The 12,048-nt window shown below is 48.7% G+C and overlaps 1 protein-coding gene and 1 long non-coding RNA gene across 2 annotated transcripts in view; one reads left to right on the forward strand and one right to left on the reverse strand.

Moving 5' to 3' along the window:
• The window catches only part of LOC127470375 (uncharacterized), a 181,219-nt gene that overhangs the window by 22,776 nt on the left and 146,395 nt on the right, over positions 1 to 12,048 (forward strand). Inside the window, exons 19-25 of the mRNA XM_051785824.1 lie at positions 6,912 to 7,011; positions 7,340 to 7,512; positions 8,423 to 8,545; positions 9,330 to 9,524; positions 9,991 to 10,180; positions 10,663 to 10,726; positions 11,152 to 11,200. Of these exons, the coding sequence (XP_051641784.1) occupies positions 6,912 to 7,011; positions 7,340 to 7,512; positions 8,423 to 8,545; positions 9,330 to 9,524; positions 9,991 to 10,180; positions 10,663 to 10,726; positions 11,152 to 11,200 (894 nt within the window). The remainder of the gene's footprint in view (positions 1 to 6,911; positions 7,012 to 7,339; positions 7,513 to 8,422; positions 8,546 to 9,329; positions 9,525 to 9,990; positions 10,181 to 10,662; positions 10,727 to 11,151; positions 11,201 to 12,048) is intronic.
• The window catches only part of LOC127470844 (uncharacterized), a 43,472-nt gene that overhangs the window by 20,040 nt on the left and 11,384 nt on the right, over positions 1 to 12,048 (reverse strand). The gene's annotated exons all lie outside the window — the stretch shown is intronic.

Below are 12,048 nucleotides of genomic sequence, written 5' to 3' on the forward strand. Positions count from 1 at the left end.
GTCTGTGGCCCTGGCTTGTACTTTGGGAGGACACTTGGTTGTACCTGGTGGCAAAAAGAGCTAGAGCAGAATAATAGCAGGTCCAGAGGCTGAAATGGTGTTGGTGGAGGGGGACCCAAGGAAGCAGTCCCAGCCAAGTGGTCAGAGTATTAATGGCCTGTGAGAAGGAAGGGGCTGTGGGGAGCTCACTGCGAGCCTCAGAGGGGGCCCAGCTTGTCCCTCCTGCCCCACTCTTTGAGGTTTCTGCCACCCAAGGAGGGACAGCTGAGCGGGCCTTGTCCCAGCCCCATTTGCTGCCTGGCACATTCAAGCAGGCCAGAAGTGCTCCAGGGTTCTGGCAGGTTTTGTGGCAGAGAGAGGGAGCTGCAGAAGGTGCCACTGGGCTGTCCCTGCTGGGAAGGAAGGTGGCAGCCAGCACAGGGAGGGGCAGGGCTGGAATGCACACACTGCTCTCCCTGCAAGCCAGAGCTGAGTCCATCAGCGCTCTGCCCCTTGTGTCCCTGCTCTTGTCTGGGTGCTGAGAACCTCCACCTCAGTGCTCTTCAGAACAATACACAGGCCTGCATCCTCCTGGGGTTGACCTTGCTTAGAGGTACGGGAATTTCCCAAGGAGGGGCTTATGCTCCTCATCAGTTTTCACACCTAAAATAGCCCAAGTCTTTAGAGAAGAGGAACCTAAGGGAGTCCTTTGAGTTTTCTGAAATGGAAAAGGCCCGAGACAGCAAGTGGCATTCCCGAGCACTGGCAAGGCAAAGCTCCTTGCTGCAGACACCTTGAGAAATTGAATAATGGCCTTATGGGCCATGTTTCCTGTGATAGCAAGGTCCTGGACATGAAGTTGGAGGTGTAGATGGTGCCCTCAGTCCTCCTGATGTGTATTGCTGGTAACCAGAGGAATCCCGCTGGAGCCTGTGGGAAACTGCATTTGGAAAGTAATGGCTCCTTTCTTTGCTTTTTCCTTTGGGCAGCATCCATTTTTAGAAAAATCCAATAGTCTGACCAACAACAGTCCTCTGCTCGATGCAGCCAGGAGATTCCTTACAGAGAGGTTCACAACACCATCAACAGAACCTCTGCTGGCTCCCTCTGTTTCTGGACAAGAGAGTAAGGAAGAGCAAGCAGAGAAGGAAAACATCAGAGCAAAGCCTGACAGAATGAAATCAGTAAGTGCCAGTTTTGGTTAGCACTGCCTTTGGCGTCATTCAGAGCTGCAAGTTCCTGAGCAGCCAGTGCTTGCCATGCATGGCTGAAGAATGTGAGGGCTGGAGTGCTGCCATGACATGGTGCTTCAGCCCAAGAAATTGGCCAGGCCAGGCCCTTGTGTGAAATGACCCTTTTGTTACTGTGTGTAACTATCCAACCTTGCAAGGGACAGAATGGTGACTGTCCCTGACACTACTGACTGTCCCCAGGGCACAACAGCAGTACCAGAACCTCTGCTGGCTCCCTCTCTTTCCGGACAAGAGGGCAAAGAAGAGCAAGTGGACGATGAACCCGTGGCTGTTGTTGGAGCTGCAGAACCTGAAGAAATTAAATCAGTAAGTGCCAGACTACATTAGCATTGTCTTTGGTGTAATTTAGAACTTGTGATCGGAGCGAGCTTGCTTTTCATGGCTGAAGACTGTGCGAGGGCTGGAGTCCTTCCATGACACTGTGCTTCTACCCAGCCACTGACACCTGGAAAAGGGATTTTGACCCTTCCTGTTTAGTCTTTAGATTGCCGTGCAGGATTCCTCGGAGACAGGAGAAACTGTCCCTTGGATGTACCTGCCCCTCCACAGGGCCTATTTCAGAAAACCATGAAAAATGAACAAGAAAGTGGCCTTGTGTCAAATGACCCTTTTGTTATTGTGTGTAACTATCCAACCTTGCAAGGGACAGAACGGTGACTGTCCCTGACACTACTGACTTTCCCCAGGGCACAACAGCAGTACCAGAACCTCTGCTGGCTCCCTGTCCTTCTGGACAAGAGGGTAAAGAAGAGCAAGTGGACGATGAACCCGTGGCTGTTGTTGGAGCCGCAGAGCCTGAAGAAATTAAATCAGTAAGTGCCAGACTACATTAGCATTGTCTTTGGTGTAATTTAGAACTTGTGATGAGAGCAAGCTTGCTCTTCATGGCTGAAGAGTGTGAGGGCTGGAGTCCTTCCATCACATGGTGCTTCAGCCCAGCCACTGACACCTGGAAAAGGGGTTTTGAACTTCCAAGTTGAGCCAGTGTCCCTGGCAGGACACATAGCAATAACTGTGCCCTGGGGTTACCTGCCCGTCTGAATAGCCTAATTGAGAAAATCTAAGCAAACTGAACAAGAAAGTGGCCTTTTGTGAAATGACCCTTTTGTTATTGTGTGTAACTATCCAACCTTGCAAGGGACAGAATGGTGACTGTCCCTGACTCTACTGACTGTCCCCAGGACACAGCAGCAGCACCAGAACCTCTTCTGGCCCCCTCTGATTCTGGACAGGAGGTTGAAGAGAAAGAAGTGGAGAAGGAACCTGTAGCTGTTGGAAAAGTAAAGCCTGAAGAGATAAAACCAGTAAGTGCCAGCTTTGGTTAGCACTACCTTTGGTGTCATTCAGAGCTGCAAGTTCCTGAGCAGACAGCGCTTGCTCTTTGGGACTGAAGATTGTGAGGGCTCTAGCCCTGCCATGACATGGTGCTTCAGCCCAGCCACTGACACCTGGAAAAGGGGTTTTGAACTTCCAAGTTGAGTCAGAGTGTCCCTTGCAGGACACACAGCAATAACTGTGCCCTAGAGGGTAGTTGCCCCTCTGCACGACCTAGTTGAGAAAATGCATGAAAATTGAAGAGGAAACTGCCCATGAACTCGTGTAAATCCAGTCTTTTCTTCTCGTCCATTCACTTTGTGAAGTGGGCAGCAAAAGACAGTTTAAGAGCCTGACTTGTGGCCAACAGCATCTTCCCAAGGGTTTGCATTTGAACTATGATCTCAGGGCAGCTCTGCAAGCCACCTTTCTGACAGAACCTAATTCTTGCCACAGATCCTCAAGAGGCCTGGTGCTGCTGCAGAACCACAACCTAAAAAAGTCACCTTTGCCAACACTGAAATGCCAAGCACAAGCACCGGGAAAGGAGACACTCGGAAGAAAAGCATTCCGAAGAAAAGGATTCCAAAGAAAATCCCGCACCAGCCGCCAACGCTGTCCCCACTAACACAACTTTACCTTGATGACCTCAGTACGTATCATGTATTTCCTGGCTGGTACAGCAGTCCATGGTATGCATGTCAGCTTTAGTTCTACTAAAGGAAGAGAGGAAGCAACAGAGCACTGTGGCTGTTCCTTCTGCCTCTGAGGGCAGCTGGGGCTGGATTCAGTTTTCCTGAGCTTCCATCTACGCTCCAGGCAAAGGCAGAGATGGTTTCTGGTTGAGCAGAAGGCTTTGACCTAGTGAATGACCTAGTGAACTCCTGTGTGCAGAGGGCTAAACCCAAGAGAATATTAGGGTTCCTAAATTCTCTTTAGACTCCTGACTCCTCGCAAGTCATTGCAGTACAGAGACTTTGCCGAAATCTCTAAGGTTGAAGACAAGCAGTGTGGTTCTTCAAATGGCACAGGCAAGGTCCTCTTCAGAACTCAGCCTGCTGATCAGTGATGAGGGTCCAAGTTCTTAAAGCCCCATTCTCAGGGATTAGAACTTGAGATGCTGCTCTTGAACAACATAAAGGTTTTTTTTTTGGCAAACTGCTGAAAGGTTGGGCAGATTCCATCCTCTCCTGTAAACACCTGATAATATTCTTTCTGTTCTGAAAATGGCACTTGTTCACAACAGTAGATTCCAAACCTCAATTTAATTGTCAAAATTTAATCTTTAATGCACTTAACTTAGTGCATTCAAAACTACTAAACCTTTGGCCGAATCACACGGAGTGTTTCTCTCCAAGAAAATAAGGGCTCTGTTGCACCAGCTCTCCTTAATGTTTGTAGACAACAAATTCTTTCATTGGTGCCTGTTCTTTTCTGATTTCTGTCTCCTCTGAGCATTTCTCCATGTGCTTAGTTTCCTGTCAAGGTAAACCCTCAAAAGACTGTGGAAAATCAGTCTTTGTGGAGCCACCTGTGCTTCAGAGCTGCCTCTGCTGTTGTGGTTATTGTTGTTGTTGTTGTTGTTGTTGTTGTTGTTGTTGCCAGCTGACTACAAAGGGCTCACAGCCCCGCACAGTGGGGCTGCCTTTTGGATCTGCTGGAAGGTGGTATCTCTGTTTCACATGAGCATCTTTCATGTTGTTTCTTTCAGAGGGCATTGTGAGTGAGGGGAACCCTACGAAGAAATACACTGTACAGCAGATAATTGGCCAAGGGTAAGTCCAATCTCAGCTACTTCCACAAAACCATGGGCCAGGGATTTTGCTGGTGTCCTATCAAGCATGCAGTCGGGCAAGCTGCAAACATGGGCAGACACTGGGCTTACATCCTCCTGTCTGTCAGTCCTGATCAGTATTTAATAACTGTGGTCAGAAGGCATTGTCAAAGACAACTCAATGCTGGCAGTCTCTTGCCTGTAACAAGGAGCAGGACGTGGAGTATGTCCTATGTTTTCTCCTGGCCACCCTGCATGGCAGAGGGCTGCTGGGCTGCTGGGCTGCTGCTGAAGCCGAGTGTTTTATAAACACTCTGGGCAGCAGAGCTCTGCTCTCTGGGCTGGCTTTCTCACCCAGGGCCTAAACGCCTTCTCCTTTCTTGGCTGCTGCTCTGTTTCTAGGTCTTGTGGAACAGTTTTCCGAGGAGTTGACATTGCCACAGGAGGACAGGTAAGGGCCAGCACCCCCGGCAGATTGTGCAGCTCTCGAGTGCTTTCCCCTCCGCTGGCAGCTGTGGCCACAGCTCTGGGTGGCCACGAGATCTTTGCTGCAGAGACTGTTCCTCTGAGGGCAGACAAGTGTCAGCCTGCAACACACGGTTTGGACAGACCTTGTCCTTATTAAGTCCCCAAAAGAAGGCAAGGAGGGCAGGGGTATCTTTCAGAGAAGGACACCTTTGCTCAGACTTATTTACTGACTATGCTAATGCATCAGCTACTTGGTGGCTCCTTACCCAGCTGCAGTGCTGCACTTGGGAAGTGCACTTACACAGGAGTCTGCAAGGGATCTAAAGGCCCTGAGCACTGCTCATAACCCCGGCCACACCCATAAAATACCCTAGAATGGGTTATTCCTTTTCAAACCCAGAAAAGAACTGCAAATAGGAACTGGGTTAAAAACATTCCTTAGAGTAGCAAAATCCAACTTCAACATGTTACAAAGTTCTGGGATTGTATTTTTTTTTGTGAAACCTCCATGACCTTTTAGGACGGGATTTCCTCCATTATGGATTGATCGTTTGGAGACCATTTGTCCAGAGTTTACAAGGCAAAATGTCTATAGCCAAGTGTCCTGTAACTGGCACACAAGGGCGAGTGGAGGAATCGCCTCTTGTCCTGTCAGTTAAGAAGCTCTGGTGTCTAATCCCAGGCAGTTTGGCCCATCCTGGCTCCATCATTCCAAAGACACCTGCTCCATGTGTGTTGTGGTCCTGTGCAACAGACTTCTCAAGTCTGTGGCTTTTAATCTCCTTTTAGGTGGCCATCAAGATGATGTGTCTTTCCAAGAGAAAGTACGCAAGAGAGATAATTTTAACTGAGGTTTCACTCTTGAGTAGCATGAGGCATCCCAATATCATTCGCTATATAGACAGGTGAGTGGTTCTGGGATTATCACATCGAGGTTCACATGTGCCTTGTGTCTGCCTTGGCCTTTTCTGGTATAGGTAGTTTGAAGCGTGTCTTCCAAAACCTCCATCTGCCATGTCTTCCTAAAGCCACAGCCCTTCAGTTCACTACCTCCCTGTTCTTTTGGGGTCTGGTTTTTTTCAAACTGACCATCTTTTCTGTGCCTTAATGATATGTGCTGATAAACCCTCCTAGAAATTATTGCCCTTGGGGTTTTCCCTCTACTTTCTGTTGCTGTGGATGCCAGGAAGACTAGGCTCTTGTTTGCACAACCACACAATGTGCCAGGTTTTAAATGGTTTTCCCTGTTTCTGAATGCACTTTATGCAATGCTTTCCAAGGGGTTGACCAACATCTGCCCTCAGTGGTGCACACTCTCCTCCCGTGGAGAAGTCTGTGTTGCCTGCTTCCTGGAGTTCAGGCTGGAAGGGAGGAGTTAAGATGATGAAGCAGCTGATGGCAATGTCCTGGTTCCAGATTTCTCTCTGCTGTCACTAAACTACATTTTTGCCTTGCTTGCCATCTAGGACATCTCCTTTTTCACAGATGAGCCTTTCTCATTTAGCCTGCTCAGATTCTCTCTTCATTTACAAGTGACCTGGCAAGAAAACTCAACTGCAGTCTTTCCCATAAGGTCATTTAGCTGGGCCCATTCATCTCCATGCTGTGGGTTTCTTCTTTCAGCTACCTTTTCAATGAAGAACTCTGGCTGGTGATGGAATATGTGGAGGGATTCCCCTTAGGTGCTGTGGTTTCCATTCAAGCTCTTGAGGAAGAGATGATAGCCTCCATCAGTCGGGAGGTAAGGGATGCTGCCCTTGCTTCTGACAGCTTGGACAGGATGGTTCTTTGCAAAAGGTGGTAAGAGCAGGTGTGATTTCCTGTTCAGAGCTTTGTTTCTGCGTTGCTGTTATGATGTGGAGAAGAAAAGAGCATCCAAGTGAACGGCCTGCCAGTCTCACTGCATTTCTTGTACTCTGTTATTATACTCCTATAATGTTGTTGTACTTTCCTTTCTAGTTTAATTTCATTTTATTTTATTTATTATTCCAAACTTTGCCACTTGAGGTATGTCTGCAATTGTTGTGTCACCTGGAAATTTGATCTTTTAGAGCCATTTCTTTTATTGTTGGAAAAAATCAGCCTAATTAATTTTTTTCTCTCATTTCTTTGTTTAATCTCAGTGCCTGAAAGCCCTGGACTTCCTTCATTCAAATCGAGTGATTCACAGAGACATCAAAAGTGACAATATTCTTCTAGGAATGGATGGATCTGTGAAATTGAGTAGGTGTTCTTGGTCAGGCACAGCGTTCCTGGGAGGCAGGGTCTGGGGTTGCCTTTGAGTGCCTGCCAGTTCCCCAAAAGTGGTGCTGGTGGGAGTGCCCAGCCCACTGCTGTAAGCTGAGAGCAGAGTTGCAATGTGCAGAGAGCTCTAGAGAGGATGAGGCTGTCAAGAGTGCCTTTGGTTTGGGTATGTCCCTTCCAGAGGAAACAGAGCACAGCCACTCTTCCAGCTAGATTCAACACTGTGCTCTCAGACTGAGAGTGGGGAATCTTTGTGCTTGCTTTCATAATTCAAGCTGGTTTTAACAGTCCTTGTTTTTGTCTGCAGTTGATTTTGGCTTATGTGCTTGGCTGAAGCCCTGGGAGACGAAACGGAGGTCTTTCATTGGGACTCCTTTCTATATGGCACCAGAAATGTTGGCAGGAGACAAATATGATGCCAGAGTGGACATCTGGGCCCTTGGGATCACAGCACTAGAAATGGTGGATGGTCCTACACGGGTAAGGTGCAAATACTGTCAGAGAGCCCTGCCTTTCTCCCCTGAGCCATATCTTTCTCCCGCTCACATCAGCTTGAACTAGTCCCACCAAGGCCCACGTCTAAAAGTGTCCTGGAGCACATCTGCTCACAGGAGAAGCGACATGTGCCAGTGCAGAAATGGGCCGTTTTGGCCTCCCACAATGCTTGAATTCCTCCTGTGCTCTTTGAACTCCCTTGGAGCTGGATCTCCCAATGGCAGGAATTTTTCAGCAGCAGGATTCTCCCGTTGGAGAATTACTGTGAAAAGCATTTCAAGGGGATCTGCAGGCCAGAAGTCTTTTCAAACTGGGACCAGTGCCCACTGCTTAGCTGAGCCTTTCAGGGCAGGTCACTGCTTCTAGTACTGCCACAAGTATGTATTAGCCAGTACATTTCTAAAAGTAGGTTCTAGCACAGCTCCTTGTAGTAAGCCAATGTATTTTCAAGTTTGCAGTTGTAGATGCTAATTCCCTAAAATGAAATGACCCGTTCTTACATCAAAGGAGTGTGCAATAGGCCAGGAAGGTATACTGGGATAAAACCCCATGACTAAGAGCTGAAACCAAGTTAAATGCTGCACAGTTAATTCCTGAGGAAGGCAACAATTATGGAAAATGTCAGTCTTCCAGTCTTTCTGAAAAAGGTCCCTGACTTTTCTTGGAAGACTTCTTTTGGATTGCATTTGCCTTGCAGAAGGCAGCAAAAAGAGATGAAGGCAATTAGCAGGACTGGTCTGAATGCTGAAAATTCTCTGCTTCCTTAAGCTCAAATGTTGATCAGGGCTCCTGGAGAAGCCCCAGGTCAAGTCTCAGAAAGCAAGGACTGGCCTGTGCTGGAGCTCTTCCCCTCGGGGAGGGATGGTTAATGGCTGCCTTGTGTCTTTTGTCCCAGCCTAAGCACAAGCCACCCCAGCTGAAAACTCGCAGAAACCTGTCGCCTGTGTTCCATTCCTTCCTGCAGTCCTGCCTGAAACGGAATGAGAAGCGCCGATGGACGGCCGAGCAGCTACTGAAGGTAAAGTGGCTGCAGGTGAAACAGCTGTCCCTCCTGCCCCACTCTTTGAGGTTTCTGCCACCCAAGGAGGGACAGCTGAGCGGGCCTTGTCCCAGCCCCATTTGCTGCCTGGCACATTCAAGCAGGCCAGAAGTGCTCCAGGGTTCTGGCAGGTTTTGTGGCAGAGAGAGGGAGCTGCAGAAGGTGCCACTGGGCTGTCCCTGCTGGGAAGGAAGGTGGCAGCCAGCACAGGGAGGGGCAGGGCTGGAATGCACACACTGCTCTCCCTGCAAGCCAGAGCTGAGTCCATCAGCACTCTGCCCCTTGTGTCCCTGCTCTTGTCTGGGTGCTGAGAACCTCCACCTCAGTGCTCTTCAGAACAACACACAGGCCTGCATCCTCCTGGGGCTGACCTTGCTTAGAGGTACGGGAATTTCCCGAGGAGGGGCTTATGCTCCTCATCAGTTTTCACACCTAATATAGCCCAAGTCTTTAGAGAAGAGGAACCTAAGGGAGTCCTTTGAGTTTTCTGAAATGGAAAAAGCCCGAGACAGCAAGTGGCATTCCCGAGCACTGGCAAGGCAAACCTCCTTGCTGCAGACACCTTGAGAAATTGAATAATGGCCTTATGGCCCATGTTTGCCTGTGATAGCAAGGTCCTGGACATGAAGTTGGAGGTGTAGATGGTGCCCTCAGTCCTCCTGATGTGTATTGCTGGTAACCAGAGGGATCCTGCTGGAGCCTGTGGGAAACTGCATTTGGAAAGTAATGGCTCCTTTCTTTCTTTGTTTTTTCCTTTGGGCAGCATCCATTTTTAGAAAAATCCGGTAGTCTCACCAACATGAGGCCTCTGCTCGATGCAGTCAGGAGATTCCTTACAGAGAGGTTCACAACACCACCAACAGAACCTCTGCTGGCTCCCTCTGTTTCTGGACAAGAGAGTAAGGAAGAGCAAGCAGAGAAGGAAAACGTCAAAGCTAAGCCTGAAGGAATGAAATCAGTAAGTGCCAGCTTTTGTTAGAACTCCCTTTGGTGTCATTCAGAGCTGCAAGTTCCTGAGCAGCCAGTGCTTGCCATGCATGGCTGAAGAGTGCGAGGGCTGGAGTGCTGCCATGACATGGTGCTTCAGCCCAGCCACTGACACCTGGAAAAGGGGTTTTGAACTTCCAAATTGAGTCAGAGTGTCCCTTGCAGGACACACAGCAATAACTGTGCCCTTGAGGGTAGTTGCCCCTCTGCACGACCTAGTTGAGAAAATGCATGAAAATTGAAGAGGAAACTGCCCATGAACTCGTGTAAATCCAGTCTTTTCTTCTCGTCCATTCACTTTGTGAAGTGGGCAGCAAGAGACAGTTTAAGAGCCTGACTTGTGGCCAACAGCATCTTCCCAAGGGTTTGCATTTGAAATATGATCTCAGGGCAGCTCTGCAAGCCACCTTTCTGACAGAAACTAATTCTTGCCACAGATCCTCAAGAGCTCTGCAATGGCAGCTGTTGCTGCAGCACCACAACCTGAAGAAGTCACCTTTGCCAACACTGAAATGCCAAGCACAAGCACCGGGAAAGGAGACACTCGGAAGAAGAGCATTCCAAAGAAAATCACGGACCAGCCGCCAAAGCTGTCCCCACTAACACGACTTTTCCTTGCTGAACTCAGTACGTATCATGTATTTCCTGGTTGCTACAGCAGTCCATGGTATGCATGTCAGCTTTAGTTCTACTAAAGGAAGAGAGGAAGCAACAGAGCACTGTGGCTGTTCCTTCTGCTGAATCACACGGAGTGTTTCTCTCCAAGAAAATAGGGCTCTGTTGCACCAGCTCTCCTTAATGTTTGTAGACAACAAACTCTTGCATTGGTGCCTGTTTTTTTCTGATTTTTGTCTCCTCTGAGCATTCCTCCATGGATTTGGTTTCCTGTCAAGGTAAACCCTCAAAAGACTGTGGAAAATCAGTCTTTGTGGAGCCACCTGTGCTTCGGAGCTGCCTCTGCTGTTGTGGTTATTGTTGTTGTTGTTGTTGTTGTTGTTACCAGCTGACTACAAAGGGCTCACAGCCCCGCACAGTGGGGCTGCCTTTTGGATCTGCTGCAAGGTGGTATCTCTGTTTCACACGAGCATCTTTCATGTTGTTTCTTTCAGAGCAGTATGTGAGTGAGGAGAACCCTACGAAGAAATACACTGTACAGCAGATAATTGGCCAAGGGTAAGTCCAATCTCAGCTACTTCCACAAAACCATGGGCCAGGGATTTTGCTGGTGTCCTATCAAGCATGCAGTCGGGCAAGCTGCAAACATGGGCAGACACTGGGCTTACATCCTCCTGTCTGTCAGTCCTGATCAGTATTTAATAACTGTGGTCAGAAGGCATTGTCAAAGACAACTCAATGCTGGCAGTCTCTTGCCTGTAACAAGGAGCAGGACGTGGAGTATGTCCTATGTTTTCTCCTGGCCACCCTGCATGGCAGAGGGCTGCTGGGCTGCTGGGCTGCTGGGCTGCTGGGCTGCTGGGCTGCTGCTGAAGCCGAGTGTTTTATAAACACTCTGGGCAGCAGAGCTCTGCTCTCTGGGCTGGCTTTCTCCCCCAGGGCCTAAACGCCTTCTCCTTTCTTGGCTGCTGCTCTGTTTCTAGGACTTTTGGAACAGTTTTCCGAGGAGTTGACATTGCCACAGGAGGACAGGTAAGGGCCAGCACCCCCGGCAGATTGTGCAGCTCTCGAGTGCTTTCCCCTCCGCTGGCAGCTGTGGCCACAGCTCTGGGTGGCCACGAGATCTTTGCCTTGTCCTTATTTAGTCCCCAAAAGAACACAAGGAGGGCAGGGGTATCTTTCAGAGAAGGACACCTTTGCTCAGACTTATTTACTGACTATGCTAATGCATCAGCTACTTGGTGGCTCCTTACCCAGCTGCAGTGCTGCACTTGGGAAGTGCACTTACACAGGAGTCTGCAAGGGATCTAAAGGCCCTGAGCGCTGCTCATAACCCCGGCCACATCCATAAAATACCCTAGAATGGGTTATTCCTTTTCAAACCCAGAAAAGAACTGCAAATAGGAACTGGGTTAAAAACATTCCTTAGAGTAGCAAAATCCAACTTCAACATGTTACAAAGTTCTGGGATTGTATTTTTTTTTGTGAAACTTCCATGACCTTTTAGGACGGGATTTCCTCCATTATGGATTGATTGTTTGGAGACCATTTGTCCAGAGTTTACAAGGCAAAATGTCTATAGCCATGTGTCCTGTAACTGGCACACAAGGGCGAGTGGAGGAATCGCCTCTTGTCCTGTCAGTTAAGAAGCTCTGGTGTCTAATCCCAGGCAGTTTGGCCCAGCCTGGCTCCATCATTCCAAAGACACCTGCTCCATGTGCGTTGTGGTCCTGTGCAACAGACTTCTCAAGTCTGTGGCTTTTCATCTCTCTTTAGGTGGCCATCAAGAAGATTTTTGTTCTCGACAGAAAGAACAAAAGGGAGCTTGTTGTAACTGAGGTTGCAGTCCTGAAGAGTGTGAGGCACCCCAATATCATTCG

The sequence above is a fragment of the Manacus candei genome, unplaced genomic scaffold, assembly GCF_025592945.1.
Source record: "Manacus candei isolate 608988 ecotype Guabito, Panama unplaced genomic scaffold, ASM2559294v1 h1tg000003l, whole genome shotgun sequence".
Classification (NCBI taxonomy): Eukaryota; Metazoa; Chordata; class Aves; order Passeriformes; family Pipridae; genus Manacus; species Manacus candei.